At 39.4% G+C, this 15429-nt stretch overlaps 1 protein-coding gene across 1 annotated transcript in view; it reads right to left on the reverse strand.

Moving 5' to 3' along the window:
- Window positions 1-2309: 2309 nt before the first annotated feature.
- Window positions 2310-15429, reverse strand: part of abhd17c (abhydrolase domain containing 17C, depalmitoylase) — a 90362-nt gene continuing 77242 nt past the window's right edge. The window contains exon 3 of the mRNA XM_080214218.1: window positions 2310-5388. Within this exon, the coding sequence (XP_080070344.1) occupies window positions 5169-5388 (220 nt within the window). The 3' untranslated portion in view covers window positions 2310-5168. The remainder of the gene's footprint in view (window positions 5389-15429) is intronic.

The raw sequence follows: 15429 nt of genomic DNA on the forward strand, positions 1-15429 counted from the left end.
AAGGGGTGACGGGCAATTGGGGTCAGCAGGCTACAAAGCTGAGACTCCCATCAGATCAGCCATCATCTTATTAAATAGTTGAGCTGGTTGAATGGCTTGCTCCTGCTCCTTGCTCATATGTTCGAACTTGCAGGTGGTTCCCATGCGTCTGAAGCCTTTGTCCATCTAGGCGATAGAGGTCACGATGGTAGAAGGTGATGTTGAAGGAGCCTTGGCAAGTCGCTGTGTACCATCTAGTAGATGGTACACACTGCTGCCACTGTGCACTGACGGTGGAGGGAATGAATGTTTAAGATGGTGGATGGGGAGTCAATCAAATGGACTGCTTTGGCCTTAATGGTGTTAAGTTTCTTGAGTGTCGTTGGAGCTGCATTCATCCAGGAAGTGGAGAGTATTCCACCACACTCCTGACTTGTGCCTTGAAGATAGTAGACAGGCTTTTGGAGAGTTAGGAGGTGAGCTACTTGCCACAGTATTCCCAGCATCTGACTTGTTCTTGTAGCCACAGTATTCATACAGTTACCTATCATTAGTAATCTAGAGACCCAGGATAATGCTCTGGGGTTCAAATCCCAGATGGTGAAATTTGAATTCATTAAAGAAATCTGGAACTAAAAATCTAAAGATGATCAGGAAACCATTGTTGTTGTAAAAACCCATCTGGTTCATTAATGCCCCTTTAGGGAAGGAAATCTGCCGTCCTTACCTGGTGTGGCCTTTCAGTGGTTGACTTGCATCTGACCTTCTGAAATTTCTGATCACAATCGTCCTATTAAGCCATACACTGTGGTCTAGATATTTAGCTTATCTTTGCTAAACTCTGTGGGTGAAATTCTCCCATCTGGGATTAAGTCCCGTGGTGAGGACAGGGACTATTGCCCACTGCAAAGGCTGATGGGAAACCACGCCATTTCCTCCTGCCCTGACCTCATTAATTATACACTGGGTGTTTAGCACCATATTCTGTGGCAGGCTGGGCATGGTGACATTATATCTTGGTGCCATATTGAAAAGGTGCCCAATATCTATCAAGGAAAGGTGGATCCCCTGAAAAGGCGATGGATCTCCAGGAACGAGGTTGAAAGATGGACCTTTTTGACAGCACTGTATCTGGAAGATCCACCTACACCCTGCCCACTGTTGTGGTGTTCCAGGGTCACTGCCAGGCAACATTCAGATGAGTCCAGACTTCACATCATGTTGTTCGAAACCTGTTCTAGACTGGCGGGTTTTCCCCCTGTTGTTATAGACAATCAGGTGTGAGTGGAAGATTCCAGTCAGGCCCTCATCTGCATTCCAATAGCAGGATGCCAATCAGTTTCACTTTGGCTCTGGTGGGTTTCCCAATCTGCGAGGGGGGTGGTGGCGATGATCCTGTGGGATTTTCATGCTACTGAGAAACTGATTTTGGATTCCCGTCGAACTTTCACTCCCCTCTCCATTAAATGAACCATGGGAGAATTCTGCCTTTTGTTTCTCTGTCAAGCCCAGGATCCTATTTTTAAAAAATAAACAACTTCATCAACTAACCCGAAAGACGTGTGTGCACACTCCTAGATCTCACTGAACAATTTTAAAGGAGATGTGGAAACAATGTGCATTGCCTCATTTTTGTTCAAAATGCATGATTTCACACTTCTCTGGCTGAAATTTAAATCAACGCACAATAGTTTAAGCAGTTTACAGACAATATAATAATTGGGTGTGTTGCGGATAACACTTTTTGTTAATGGAGTGGTAAACTGAGCTCAATTTGGGGAAGCGTGGGATAATTCACGTGATGAAGGCTAACAAGACACAGGAATATACAATACTAATAAATAAATAAGTTTATTAGTTACAAGTAGTCTTACATTAACATTGCAATGAAGTTACTGTGAAATTTGCCTAGTTGCCACACTCTGGCACCTGCTCGGGTCAATGCACCTAACCGGCACATCTTTTAGAATGTGGGAGAAACCGGCGCACCCAGAGGAAACCCATGCAGACACGGAGAACATGCAAACTCCAGACAGTGACCCAAGCTGGGAGTTGACTCCGGGTCGCTGGTGCAGTGAGGCAGCAGTGATAACCATTGTGCCGCCTAATAGTAGGGTATTGATAAGTGTAGAAGAGAGGAACTTTGGAATGCATGTCCACTGATCCTTGAAAGTGCATAGCCAAATAGTTAAGGTATCAAAATAACATACGCCCTTTATTAAACAAAGCAGAGAAGTTTAGGATTATATAAGTATGTAACTATATAAAACACTAGCTAGGGTGCAGCTGGAGTACAATGTGCCATTCTGATCATATGACAGATAAGATCTGATTGCATTAGAGAGGAGATTTACAAGGCTGTTACCCTGGACTGGAGGATGTTAGTTATGAGGAAAGACTGGAGATTCTTGGTTGTTTTCTCTGTGGCAAATGAGGCCAAGGGGGAGACCTCAAATGAAATACATGAAATGATGAAGAGTCAAGATAGAGTGGAAAGGAAGTCTCCTCTATTCATTGGTTTAAGGTAGGAGGTGAGCTAAAAGGGGGAAGGGTTCGTAAGGACTTGGAACTTTCTTCCTGAAGTGGGAAAAGATGAAACCCTCCGAACATTGAAAAAAAATGTTTGGATATGTACTTGGGAGTGCAGTAACAAAGATCAGGAGCTGGAAATGGGATTCGGTTGGATGGCTTCTTGGCAGCAATCATCCCATTCCATGCTGCAAGTGTCTATGATTTTGAAATTTTGTCTCTGCTTCAAGGCAAGTTAGAATTCGAATCAACTAAGTAACATAAATGACAAGAGGAAAACAAAATTGAACAGTGTAGTTTCAGAATCCTTAACAGCTGGCAAGAAGACTACATACCTTTGAATGAAGTAGGATTTCCAAATTACAACATACAGTTAATCAGAATGGAATATCACTTTAGTCTTTTAACAAGGTTTTAATCATTCACATCAGCATAACTGTACCAGGAAAATAACAAGAGAATACAGTAGAGATTACATCGCAACACAGGAGAGTGATGACAAGCCTGGTCATGCCAAGTCCCAACTTCAGTCACAATATTGAGAGAGGCAGCAAACAGAGACCAAGGATTTTCCTCTAGAGGATGAGAACAGAAGCAACGATAATCCAGGTGCACTCTCCCATTTTTGGTTGAGATATTAAACTAAGGTCCACTTTGCCTCCTCAGGTGAATGTGAATGACCCCATGGCATTATTTAAAAAGCCGAGAGAAATTCTTCCTGGTGGTCTGGCCCACATCAATCCCTCAATCACAATCTCTCAATCACCATCACCAAACAGATACCCTAGTCACGGGGTTTTGTGGGTCCTTGCTGCAAGTATATTGGCTGCAGTATATTTCTTTACATTAGAATACTGACTGTACTTCAAATGTACTTAGTTGTAGAGAGCAATCAATGTCCTGAGATTGTAACAGGCACTATACAAACGCAAGATCTTTATTTTTTTCATGAGTGTCATCTTGCAGGACAGCACTGGTAAGTGGTCTCTATGTAGGTCTACCTCGACTCTTAGATAAGTCAAAGTCCAGAGTTCAAAGGGAAAGGGGAAAAACACAGAATATTCACTTTCTTTTGGAGAATAAGGAAGTCAAATCCTAATTTTGTACCTTGCTTTTCTACAAAAAGGAAATGCAGAGAAAAGAATTGTACAATTAGTCAAAAGGCTTATTTTTCACCATATTTTTACTGTTTAATCAGATTTTAAATCACATTTTTTGACTGATCACACCAAATAATATTCTGCAATTGTGTGATATTGTTTCCTGTTTACTGTACACAAACAGTTCTAATGTAAAACTCATCCTAAATTCCATGCATCCTTCATTGCTACTCTGTTGTAAGTTGCTCAAAAGCAACAATGAACTCCTGAAACCAAATCTACGACAATCAGAGGCTCACAGTACATTTAAGGCTTTGATTTGTTTGTTTAGTAGTGTTATTCCTAATGTCTTGCATTATTTATGCATATTTAAATGCAATTCCAGTGTCAAAATCATTGCCTCAAATCACTGGTAGATCCAACTAAATTTAGCAAATTACATCTCTGTTCCTGTACAAAATACAGGTGTAAATTTATGAAATTTAAATGGTAACAGATTTTTTAGAAGTTGGACGTTAGGTATTCTAGAATAAAAAGAATTACATCCACGAATCAAACACATTTCACAGAATAAAGCTATCAAATTAGGCAGTTATCACATTTATTCTCAACACTTTTTGAAACAGAAGATGTTTCTATCATCTTGAAAGGCATCATATATAAACACTGCAATTTATGAAGGTACATCCAAAGCTCAGTTATTTTAGGAACAGTAACTTCAGAGGAGAATGCAATCAAAAAGTATTACATTACCTATCCTGAAAAATAATACACATCAAAACTTTAAAACAGTCAAAATAGTTCATAAGTTTACGCACTGGTGAAAAAAAATGTTTCCGGCTACCTGCTGTATTCTGCACCATTAGGGATATACTTGAGGTATTGTTTCACATCCGTAACATGGAAAAAAAACCTCCACAAATTTTGGAATATTTAAGACCATTTTACAAAAGGACTCGCGTTCGTTAGCAAAAGAAGTGGAAATGTTCTTTCCAAATTCAGTCAGTTTTACAAATACTGTACAGTACTTTGAGACAGTTAGAAATATCAAGAATGTGATAAACATTCAGATCGCATTCTTCATGTTGGTTTGATCCTTCAATGAAGGGCTGTTTTTAATCTATGAAGCCACAATCACATGACCTGTCATGTCGTTACGTTATATAAAAAAAATCCAGTTTATAAACCAGTTGCAAAACTAAAATCAAAAGTCTTCAAGACATATAAATGTTGCCCAAAAAAAAACAAATTTGATCCTTCTAACGAATCAACTACAACTTTTAAGGAATACAGGAAACGGATGACAGGATTGATAACCAAAAAACTGCTTCAAAATTACAGTAGGTGAACATTATTTCATGTGCAAGGTACATAAATCACATGAGTTTTCCTGGTATAAAAGAAACTGAGATTTTGTTCAGTGTTTCAAATAAAATCAGCCTGAAAGTTGGTAGCTTCTGTATTGTTGAAAGCTAGTTATCCAGTTAAACCATGTGCAAATTACTTCACAGATCAGTTCTTCCATTCACATTTGCAGAGGATACATCCGCACAATAGTCCTCAAGAGATGGGTATTTCATGATCTATGAACTGCTTCAGTCTTTCCACATACTGTGCATAAAGCTCAATATCATTATGTCCAGCTCCCTCGATCCACAGGGGCTCTACCGCTCTTGGACATTGCTCGTACATTGCAAGGCCATGAGAAAAATCAATCACCTCATCAGCAGTGCCATGAATCACCAGCACAGGAGACGACACCTTGGTTATCTTGTCAATGCTGGAAGAGATGAAATAGGTTAAGAAATAAAAGCAGTATTATACTACTGAAACAATAGAGACATTAATTAGTCTAATCATGAGCATCTACGTTCTCTCTAAACAATCGGTTATGTACTGGGCAGGGGACAAACAAGTCACACACAAGGAGTGGGACTGGCTCCTTTAAAAAGTACATGCATGGCAGTCTCAAAAGAATTGTGCTGTGCAACAGATCCCATCCAGCAAAAAGACATCAGAGGAAACAATCGTCAAGACAATCAAAAGGTGTAATATAACTTTAATTTTTAAAAATTTAATTCCCAAAACCTGCCCAACTTATGAGAGATCAGTCAAGGCTTGGTGGTTATCATTTTCACCTGAATCAGCAGATTATGGATTTGTGAACCAGTCCAAAACTTGAGCACATGTCCAGGTTTTACACCTAACTGAGGAAACTCTCTGAAGTGGACATAAAAACCCTCCAGCAACATTCACAGAGCAAGGTAGTCCTGATAACATAGTCAATATTTATTGCTTGGCCAACATCACAAATCAGATTATCTAGTTATTTGTATCAAAGTTGTTGCTGTACAAAAATAAACTGCCATAATTTGTTCCATTGCAATAGTGACTAACACTTCAAAGCTACCTCATTTCATTTGGAGTATTACGCTGAAAGGTGCTATTCAAATGCAGCTTTTGAATCTAATAGATGAAGCAAATGGCGGAAAATGCAAGGTATGCTTAATTCTGTAGAAAACTTTTTAATAAGAGTTAGATTATCTCATTTTTCAATGTTGTTAATACAAACTGCTATTTTATATCTCTTGGTGAATATTATCATTAAAGTGAGATTTAAAACTCTGTCTTGGGTGTTATTAAAGCAGTATTTCCAATAAAGTGGGCACTGGTCACATGCTGATAGTGCAAATGTAGCTAATTACATTTTTATTAGTTTAAAAAACATTACAGGAACACAGGAGTAAGCCATTCAATTCTCAAGACTATTCACCCTATTACATCATGCCCGATTTATATTTCATCCTTGTTTGCCTTCCTTTGGCTCATATGCCTTCATCCCCTTAACCAACAAAAAAAACATTGACTTCTGGCTTGAAAACCATAGTTTTGCCCATTCAATGTGTCCACCCTCAAGTGTAAATTCCTGCTCCCATCTACATTACTTACTCTGCACTTCAGCCTAGTCCTATCTGCAAACTTGGATATACACCATCTATTGAGAAACATACTGGAAAAAAAAAAGAGGTCCTGGTACAGATCACTGGGAAAATACCAGTTGTCACATCCTACCAAAGTACAATATCTCCACTAACCCTCGCCATCTTACCCACCCCACTCCATACTGAATCCGAATTGACACCAGTGTCGGATGGATGAACCCAATGAACATACTGTTACATCATTTATATCAGTTTTGTGTGTATCTGCTGGCAAAATGGCAAGATGTATGTTTATTATTGAGTGTTTTCCATCTTTGGTTGGTGTCTGGTGGGCAGATGGTTCTTCAGTAAATATACTGAATGTGTATTTAACTGCATCGTGCAAGTATTTGTAAAATGCTGTTGCCATAGCCCCACTTGTGGGTAGTTAACAATTTCTACTGGTTTACACTGCATTAAACTGGCATTGCTTCATGACTCTGCCTTTCTCCCAGTTCATATTCCGCAGTTTAAATTCCATTGTAATTATACATTGAACTCTCCCAGTTCAGTTTATTTTTGGCATCAACTCTGTTTTCACAGCAAAGTGTTTAATCAATTTAATGTTGAACAGAGATTCTGGTATTTCTGCCAGAGAACCACAGCAGTTAGTTAATCTCTGCTCTTCCAGTACATAATTCAGCACTAACTTCCAAAACAACACAGCCACTGCAGTCCTCAGAACCATTTCTCTCAACATATTGCTCTATTGTTGAAGAGTGAAACCAGTTATTCTTTAGTGACTGTACTGCACAACACCTAACACACATTACACACTAACATGAAAATGCAGAGATCTCCTATTCAGTAAAATGACGTGCAGTTTAAATATAGGAGGGTTATAGCTGGGAATGCACAATGTGTTTTTCTGTTACGAAGATGGAGCTATGTTCCTTTCAGATCAGAAAATGAGTTTTAAGCCATTGGTTATTGAGGAAGCAGCAAAAATTTTAAAAATGCTTGCAAGTTTCAGGCTCTAAGCTAAATGCTTTAATCAATTGCCTTTTAAATAATATTTTTGCGCCCACAGTGCCAGACAGCCAAGTACATACTGGATTGCGATAAATCATCAAACTTCCCGTTGCACATTCACTGACTGACATTTCTTTGGTTTTCACAGTGAAGGTACAGTGACTCTGAACATGGTATTGGATTAGCAACCCAGCAGGAAGATTTGAGAGCATGGAGTGCTTCCAGATTAATGAACAAATTGGATTACTGCAATAATGTCCTTAAAGAAAGGGACCTCAACCCCTGCTGATTTGGTTTACAAAAACTAGATTGGCAGGGTGGCTGGACTCCACTATAGAGAAGTAGAAAAAAAGAATAGTGCATAAAGGAGTGAATGTGCTGGGCAGTACTAAGGAAAGTAGTATCAAGGGCACGCTGGCACAGTGGTTAGCACTGCTGCCTCACTGTGCCAGGGACCCAGGTTCAATTTCCCGGCTTAGGTCACTGTCTGTGTGGAGTCTGCACGTTCTCCCCATGTCGGCGTGGGTTTCCTCCGGGTACTCCGGTTTCATCCCACAGTCCAAATATGCGCAAATTAGATGGATTGGCCATGCCAAATTGCCCTTTAGTGTGAGGAGGACAACAGGAGTTATATAGGGTTGTGGGGTTAGGGCCTGGGTGGGATTGTTGTCAGTGCAGGGTCGATGGGCCAAATGGTCTCCATCTGCACTGTAGGGATTCTATGATTCTATATAAGAAAAGAGCAGACTAGGAATGACTATGATAAACATAAACAGGCTCACAATGCATGTATATAATTGCACAAAGTGCAATTAAGGTTAATAAGCTACAATCTTAAATAGCCATATGGAACTATGATGTAGTGGCAATAATAGAAACGTGGCTTAAATGCGATAAGGACTGGATGCTGAATATTAAGTGTTCAGAAAAGACGGAAGAGAGAAAGAGATGGGCTGACAGCACTAGTTAGCGAAGACTTTGTATTGTTGGAAAGACAGGATGTCCTTGAGGGGGTAAGGACAGAATCCATTTGGTTGGAATTGTGAAGCAAAAAGGATAGATCACACTTTTCTGGGGGATATTCAATATAGCTCCAACTAGTAAGAGGGAGAGATAGAGTAACAAATCTGCAGGGGAATCACAAATGTACAATAACTATAGAGTGATTATAATGGGGGACTTTAGTTATCCAAATATCAATAGGAATAGTGTTAAGAGTAAAGGGGAGGAATATCTTAAATGTGTAAACAGGAATTCCTATCACCATTGCTTTTTATTTGATGTGCATTTTGCTATTGTAATACAAAGTAACATTTCAAAATTTGCTGATGATACCAAATTTAGGAGATATGGTAAACAGTAAGGATAATATCTTTTGACAGGTTATATATAGGCCAGTGTAATGGGAAGACATTTCTCGATGGCATTTATATTATTTGAAAATGTGAAATATTTCTTTAAACCTTCACCTGTGCTTCTCTACTGAAACAGATTTTAACTTATTTACTAATTTACTGTAACCAACCCCTCCCTCATACCTGCATATTTAATTTAAACTTCAGTACTCCAGTTTTGGATTTGATTATGTCACTCTCAAACTCAACATGAAATTCCAACATACTATAATGATCACTCTTTCCCTAATAGCTATTGCTATGAGATTACTAATCTGTCTCATTACTCAAAACAATCTCTAAAATAGGCTCTTTCCTGGTTCATTCTGCAATGTAGTGTTCTCATAACTTGACTTGAACCCATTCATGAACTTGTCTTCCAAATTATTTTTGCCAATTTGATTTGTTTACTCAATAAGATGAAATTCCCCACAATTATTACATGCTCCTCTTATTTCTTGACCATACTCTATTCGGGAAGCCTGTAAACCATCTATGTGTTCTGCTCCTGTTATTTCTCATCTCTGCCCACAATGATTCTACTTCCTGCTCTTCCAGGCCACAATCCTTTCTCAGTCCTGTCTTTCTGATAACAATTATTATTGTGGCTAGCTTCATTCTTTTTCCATTTTGCTCATCTTGTGATATCAAGTATCCCTGAATATTTCATTCCCATCCTTAGCTATCAAGGAACCACATCTCAGAAATTATTAGATCAAACTGGTTTATCTCTATTTGTGCCATTAATACTTTGGGCATAAATACTTTGGGCATTCAGAGAAAGTTTCTTTAAATTAAACATTTTACAATCTTCCCCTGATTTAACTATTACCCCTGATGTACTATCTCATTTGGCTAAATGGCTAAAGGTATCATGCAGAATGATGCCAATAGCACAGGTTCAATCCTTGTATTTGCTATGGTAATTCATGGAGGCCTACCTTGGTCCATGCTTGTAATGTGGAATGATGTTCTTTAAAATTATATAACGCTTTGTCTTTCTCTAGTGAAAAGACGTAACAAGGTCCTTTCATTGAACATACGAATTACTGCAGCAGGCGACGGTGCAGAGGGACCTCGGGGTCCTTGTGCATGAGTCGCAAAAACCCAGCCTGCAGGTGCAGCAGGTGGTCAGGAAGGTGAATGGGATGCTGGCCTTCACAGCGAGGGGGATTGAATATAAAAGTAGGGAGGTCTTGTTGCGGCTGTATAGGGCATTGGTGAGGCCGCAGCTGGAGTACTGTGTGCAGTTTTGGTTGCCGTACTTACGCAAGGATATTTTGGCCTTGGAGGGAGTGCAGAGGAGGTTTACTAGGCTGATACCGGAGTTGAGGGGGTTGAGCTATGAGGAGAGGCTGAATAAACTAGGCTTGTACTCGTTAGAGTTTAGAAGAATGAGGGGAGATCTCATTGAGACGTATAAAATGATGAATGGGATGGATAGGATAGAGGTGGAGAGGCTCTTCATGCTCAGACAGCAGGACTAGGGGGCACAGCCTCAAGATAAAGGTTTAGAATGGAGTTGAGGAGGAACTTCTTCACTCAAAGGGTGGTGAATCTCTGGAATTCTCTGCCCGTTGAGGTGGTGGAGGCTGCCTTGCTAAGTATTTTTAAGACGCGGGTTGATGAGTTTTTGATAAGCGAGGGGATTAAGGGTTATGGGGAGAGGGCGGGAATGTGGAACTGAGCCACGAAAGATCAGCCATGATCTTATTGAATGGCGGGGCAGGCTCGAAGGGCTGGATGGCCTACTCCTGCTCCTATTTCTTATGAATTAGGAACAGGAAGCCGTTTGGTCCCGCTACACCATTCAAAAAGATCATGGCTAATCTGATTGTAACATCAACTCCATATTCCCACCAATCCTTGATAACCTTTCATCCCCTTGCTCATCAAGATTTTGCCTTAAAATATTCAAAGGCTCTACTTCAAATGTCTTTGGAGGAAAAGATTTCCAAAGACTCTTTACCTTCAGAGAAAAAAATTCTCTTATTTTAGTTTTAAATGAACTGTCTTTATTTTTAAGCAGTTCTAGATTCTTACACAAGAGGAAACATTCTTTCCACATTCACTCTGCTAAAACCCCTCATGATCTTATATGTTTCAATCAAGTTCTTATTCTTCTAAACTCCAGTGGATAAAAGCTTGGTCTATCCAATCTGTCATCATATGAATAGCCTGCCCATTCCAGATAACAGTCCAGCAATTCTACTATAAGCTGCTTCTAATGCATTTACATCCTTCCTTAAATACTATACACGGCACTGCAGATAGGAAATAATTGAAGCATAAACTCCATACTTTTGTATTCAATTCTTGTTGCAATAAATAATAACATTCTATTGACTTTCCAAATTATTTGCTGTATCTGCATACTAACCTTTGGTGATTCATGCACTAGGATGCCAAGATTCTTTTACATTTCAAAGCTCTGCAATCTGTCCTCCAGTACTGTACCTGGAATCCTCTACACCTGTCAGATTCTCAGGGTGGGATTTTCCAGCTGCGCCTACCCCAAAACCAGAAAATCCCATCAGAAGTCAATGGACCTTTGCATGGTCTGCTCCTCGCCCATTACAATTCCCATGGCAGGCGGGACTGGAAAATTCTGGTCTCAGTCCCAGTTCTGGTCCTTGTAACACATCCTAAAGGATATGCCTGCATATAGATCAACATGTCCAGGTGGAAGCAAGGCCATTGAATATTTTTAAGTCAGAGGGAGATAGATTCTTGACTAACGCGAGTCAAAGGATAATGAGGAGTGAGAGTATGGAGTTGAGGCTACAATTAGATCAGTAATGTTATTAACGAATGGTGGAGCAGGCTCAAGGGGCCAAACAGCCTTGACCTAATTCATATGCATCTCTCATTTGTGATTTTACTTGGGGCCATTTTGATGCTGTGGCAGGAAACTTGATTGGAAAGACATATGATTGGAGTTAAAGGAATAATAGGATTTCAGGTGTGACGTTCTAAGGAATTTTGATATGGGGGGGGAAATAGTGATGATTTTTTTAAAGGCAGGGGTTGATAGTTGAAAAAAGGGATTCATATTACTATATGAGCTAACAACAACAAATTGTATTTTATATAGCACCTTAAACATGATAAAACTTTCCAAGATACATCAGAGAGGGTTATAAGCAAAATTTGGTAACAAATTACCAAAAGGGATATGAATGTAGAAAGTTAAAAGAAGTAGGCTTTAAGGAGCATTGGAACATTGTAAAAATATGTAGTCATGAGGAGAGTTTAGGAATGGAATTCCAGAGCTGTGGGCTTAGGTAGCTAATTGGGATTAGCTTAGTGGTTTAAAAAGAAAAGGGCGGCATGGACAAGTTGGGCTGAAGAGCCTGTTTCCATGCTGTAAATCTCTATGACTATGACATAGCCAGCAAAGGTGGAGTAATTAAAATTGGGGAAGCTAGTAATTGGTGCAGTAAGAAGGCCGAGAAAATCACAAAGACATAAAGAGCAAGGCCATGGAAGGAGTTGAAAACAAGGCTGAGAATTGTAAAATTGAGGCACTACTTAACCAGAAGCCAATGAAGATCAGCAAGCACAGGGGTGATCAGTGAACAGGACTTGATGCAGGTAAGGAAGTAACATGGCAATAAGAAAATAAAGTTGGGTGGTCAGCAGTGGGCATACTGTCAGGAGGAGGAGCGGCTGGGTTGCATAGTGTAGGTAAGGCCAGAAAGAGAAATCTGAGGAGATGCAAGGAAAGCTAGAGAAACTCATGTGCTGGAGACCAGGGCAAGAAGGCTGATTTAGTGAACAAGGGGAAGCTGGAGAAGCAGCAGACATAGCTGAATGTCTCAATTAAGCCCTTGCAGTTGTTGGTGAAGAAGTAGATTTAAGGAGAAAAGCTAGGTATTTGCTCTCTGGCATGACTTTAGAACACAGGGTGTTTTTGGCAGTAGTGTTAGAGGTGATGAGTCACTTGACTGGAAGGCACAGTCGTGTTACTTAACGTCAAGAGGTCTGCAATTATAACGTAACAATAAAGTTCTTTCACTATATCATTCATTTAGATGATCTGTACACAGTGCATTTCAATATACAATATATTATTTTGCTGCTAAGGTGGAGTTATCTTTTTAGTGTCTTTTATTGTTTTATTATTAACTATTGTCTTAACTAAATACTGACTTAGATGAATAAGAATTCAATTATTTGGTGAAGGAACTGTGTAGGAATTTAACAGCTCTTCTTGCTGCAGGGCAGAATCTAAGATGAAATGTCTGGCTTTTGTTCTCCTCTCTCCCCTCCCACCACCTCTCAGAGTGAATGTTATCATTAATGTTTAAGTGATGCAGGATATTGATTGTCTGCAGTCTGCTAATACATTATCTTCTGTTGATGGCTGAATTTCACATTTATTCTAAACAACTGGTTATTTTGCAAAATCAAAAACGTATATGGAAAGAGATGTTTGTATTTGATTCAAATAATGGAAGGAATTTGCCTATAATTTTGACTAAGAGTACCAGACTACGAAGTGTGTGTCTCATGACAGCCAGGAAATTAATCACAGGTTTGGTTTTATGTTACTAGCCACTCTCCTGGGGCACTAATGAACGAAAAAACAGAAAAAGAAATTGATGTGGAACGGCAAATATCAATACTCTTAAGATAGTTTGTGGCAATGCCCACAGTTAGTTGGAGACTTTAGGAAAGGGTTATTTTGTCCTTTAAGCATTAAAGGACACAGGTTTCTCAGCATTGAGGCAGGCCCAGTGGTTGGGACTATTGGGATGGGGCATCAGGAGCTCGTGGTATTGGACAGGTTGACAGGGTGGGGTTTTAGGAGTTAGGAGAATTTTAGGCTGAGTGACTGGGTCTTGGAATCACTGGGAGGAAGATAGGCTGCAAACCATCAGGATGCAACTTACATATATTCCTACCAGTCAGCCTCCTGAAACATCTTGAGTCTTCAAGTATCTTCCCCATTGCATGTTGATTCTTGACACTATGGGTGATATTTTCCCACTGAAGGGCAAGACTAAATCCAGCCCCACAGTGCTGATCAAGAATGTTCTCTAATTGATCTGAGGCTCACTATTTATGGAGAGTCTAAAGTAAAGGTCCATCATGGAGATACTAAAATAAAATAAAATGTAGTTTACCTCCACCAGTGTAGGTGTTAATTTGGAGCACAGCTTATTTTATCGGTATAGGATGGATGCAAAGCAATTTGATCAATGAGGTGGAAAGAATTTTCAGAACAACGAAATGCAGTCCATGTTAATGTTTTAGGTTGTTTCCTGATAAATTTTAAAACATGATTTTTTTTATAATGCAATGTGTGGGTATAATAGATCTACGCTACTTTTCCCATTGTTCACAGAGAGTTCCTGATTATTGTGTTTAATACAGCTGGCAGAAAGATAACAGGGGAAAAATATCCTCTTATTTTGAAAAAAATATTCCAGTAGAATATTAAAAGATAGTTCAATAGATTGAGGCAATGCGGTAGAATTTGTGTTGTCTTTTGTGCATGATTAATTTTGTCTTTTTTATACTATTTCCATGTAAAGTAGGCATTACAAATTTGGAAATAGAAATTCGCCCATTAGGAGCACATATTAAGAATTTGGAGACTGAACGTCAGTACATCCTGCCACTTTTTCACTTGCTGCACAAGATCACAAAGTTTACCTACTCTTATCTCTATTATTTATGATTAGCTTCCTGAAAGAGAATTTTAAAAAGTTGTAATAAAAACACCACAAATCATAAAGAATTGAGGCCATCACCTGACAGATCATTTGATGGCTTGAGTAACAAGATCTCACAATGAAATCCAAGTCTACAGTAAAACAAAAATAACACAGCCACTTCAATGTTCTTCATGCCCAACAAATGGAAAGACTAAATGTCCATTGTCATTTCTAGGGCAACATGGTTTTGTGTCAGATGAACGTTCCACCATTTACATAGCACACTGTTAGCATATTTAAATTAGGCTCCCACATACAGTTGGAAGCAGGCAGAGTTAAGGAGGCAAGAGCTTCCATTAAAGATGATAAGTGTCTGTTAGAGTAATTTGCACGAGCGAGGAGGAACAGGAGTGTTCCTACTAGTCCCTCAAGGAAACCTTCTGCTTCAAGGCCTTGGTTTTCCTCCCGATCGTGATTATCAATTTCACCCTCTCCCAAGCATTGATCTCTCACTCTCCGCTTACTCCCAAAAGAAGTCATCTTCCTTGCATCACCCACCACACCAGATTTATTCCTCCCTGTCACCATTAGTGGGAACTATCCCAAAGGCTTGTGCTGTAGCCTTCTATTGCTGGATATTCTTCCCAAAAGTCTATCAACTTTTCCAGACAGGAAATGGAGGAGTTAAATAATAATGTTCTTTCTGTTAAATGTAGCAGAACCTCCATGTTCCTGACTTTAATGGGTTGTCCCTTTGCTACTGCGACTACCTGCACTATCACTGATTCCTCATAAAATATCAAACCAACAA

This window comes from Carcharhinus amblyrhynchos, chromosome 28 (assembly GCF_965287045.1).
Source record: "Carcharhinus amblyrhynchos chromosome 28, sCarAmb.v2.hapA, whole genome shotgun sequence".
NCBI lineage: Eukaryota > Metazoa > Chordata > Chondrichthyes > Carcharhiniformes > Carcharhinidae > Carcharhinus > Carcharhinus amblyrhynchos.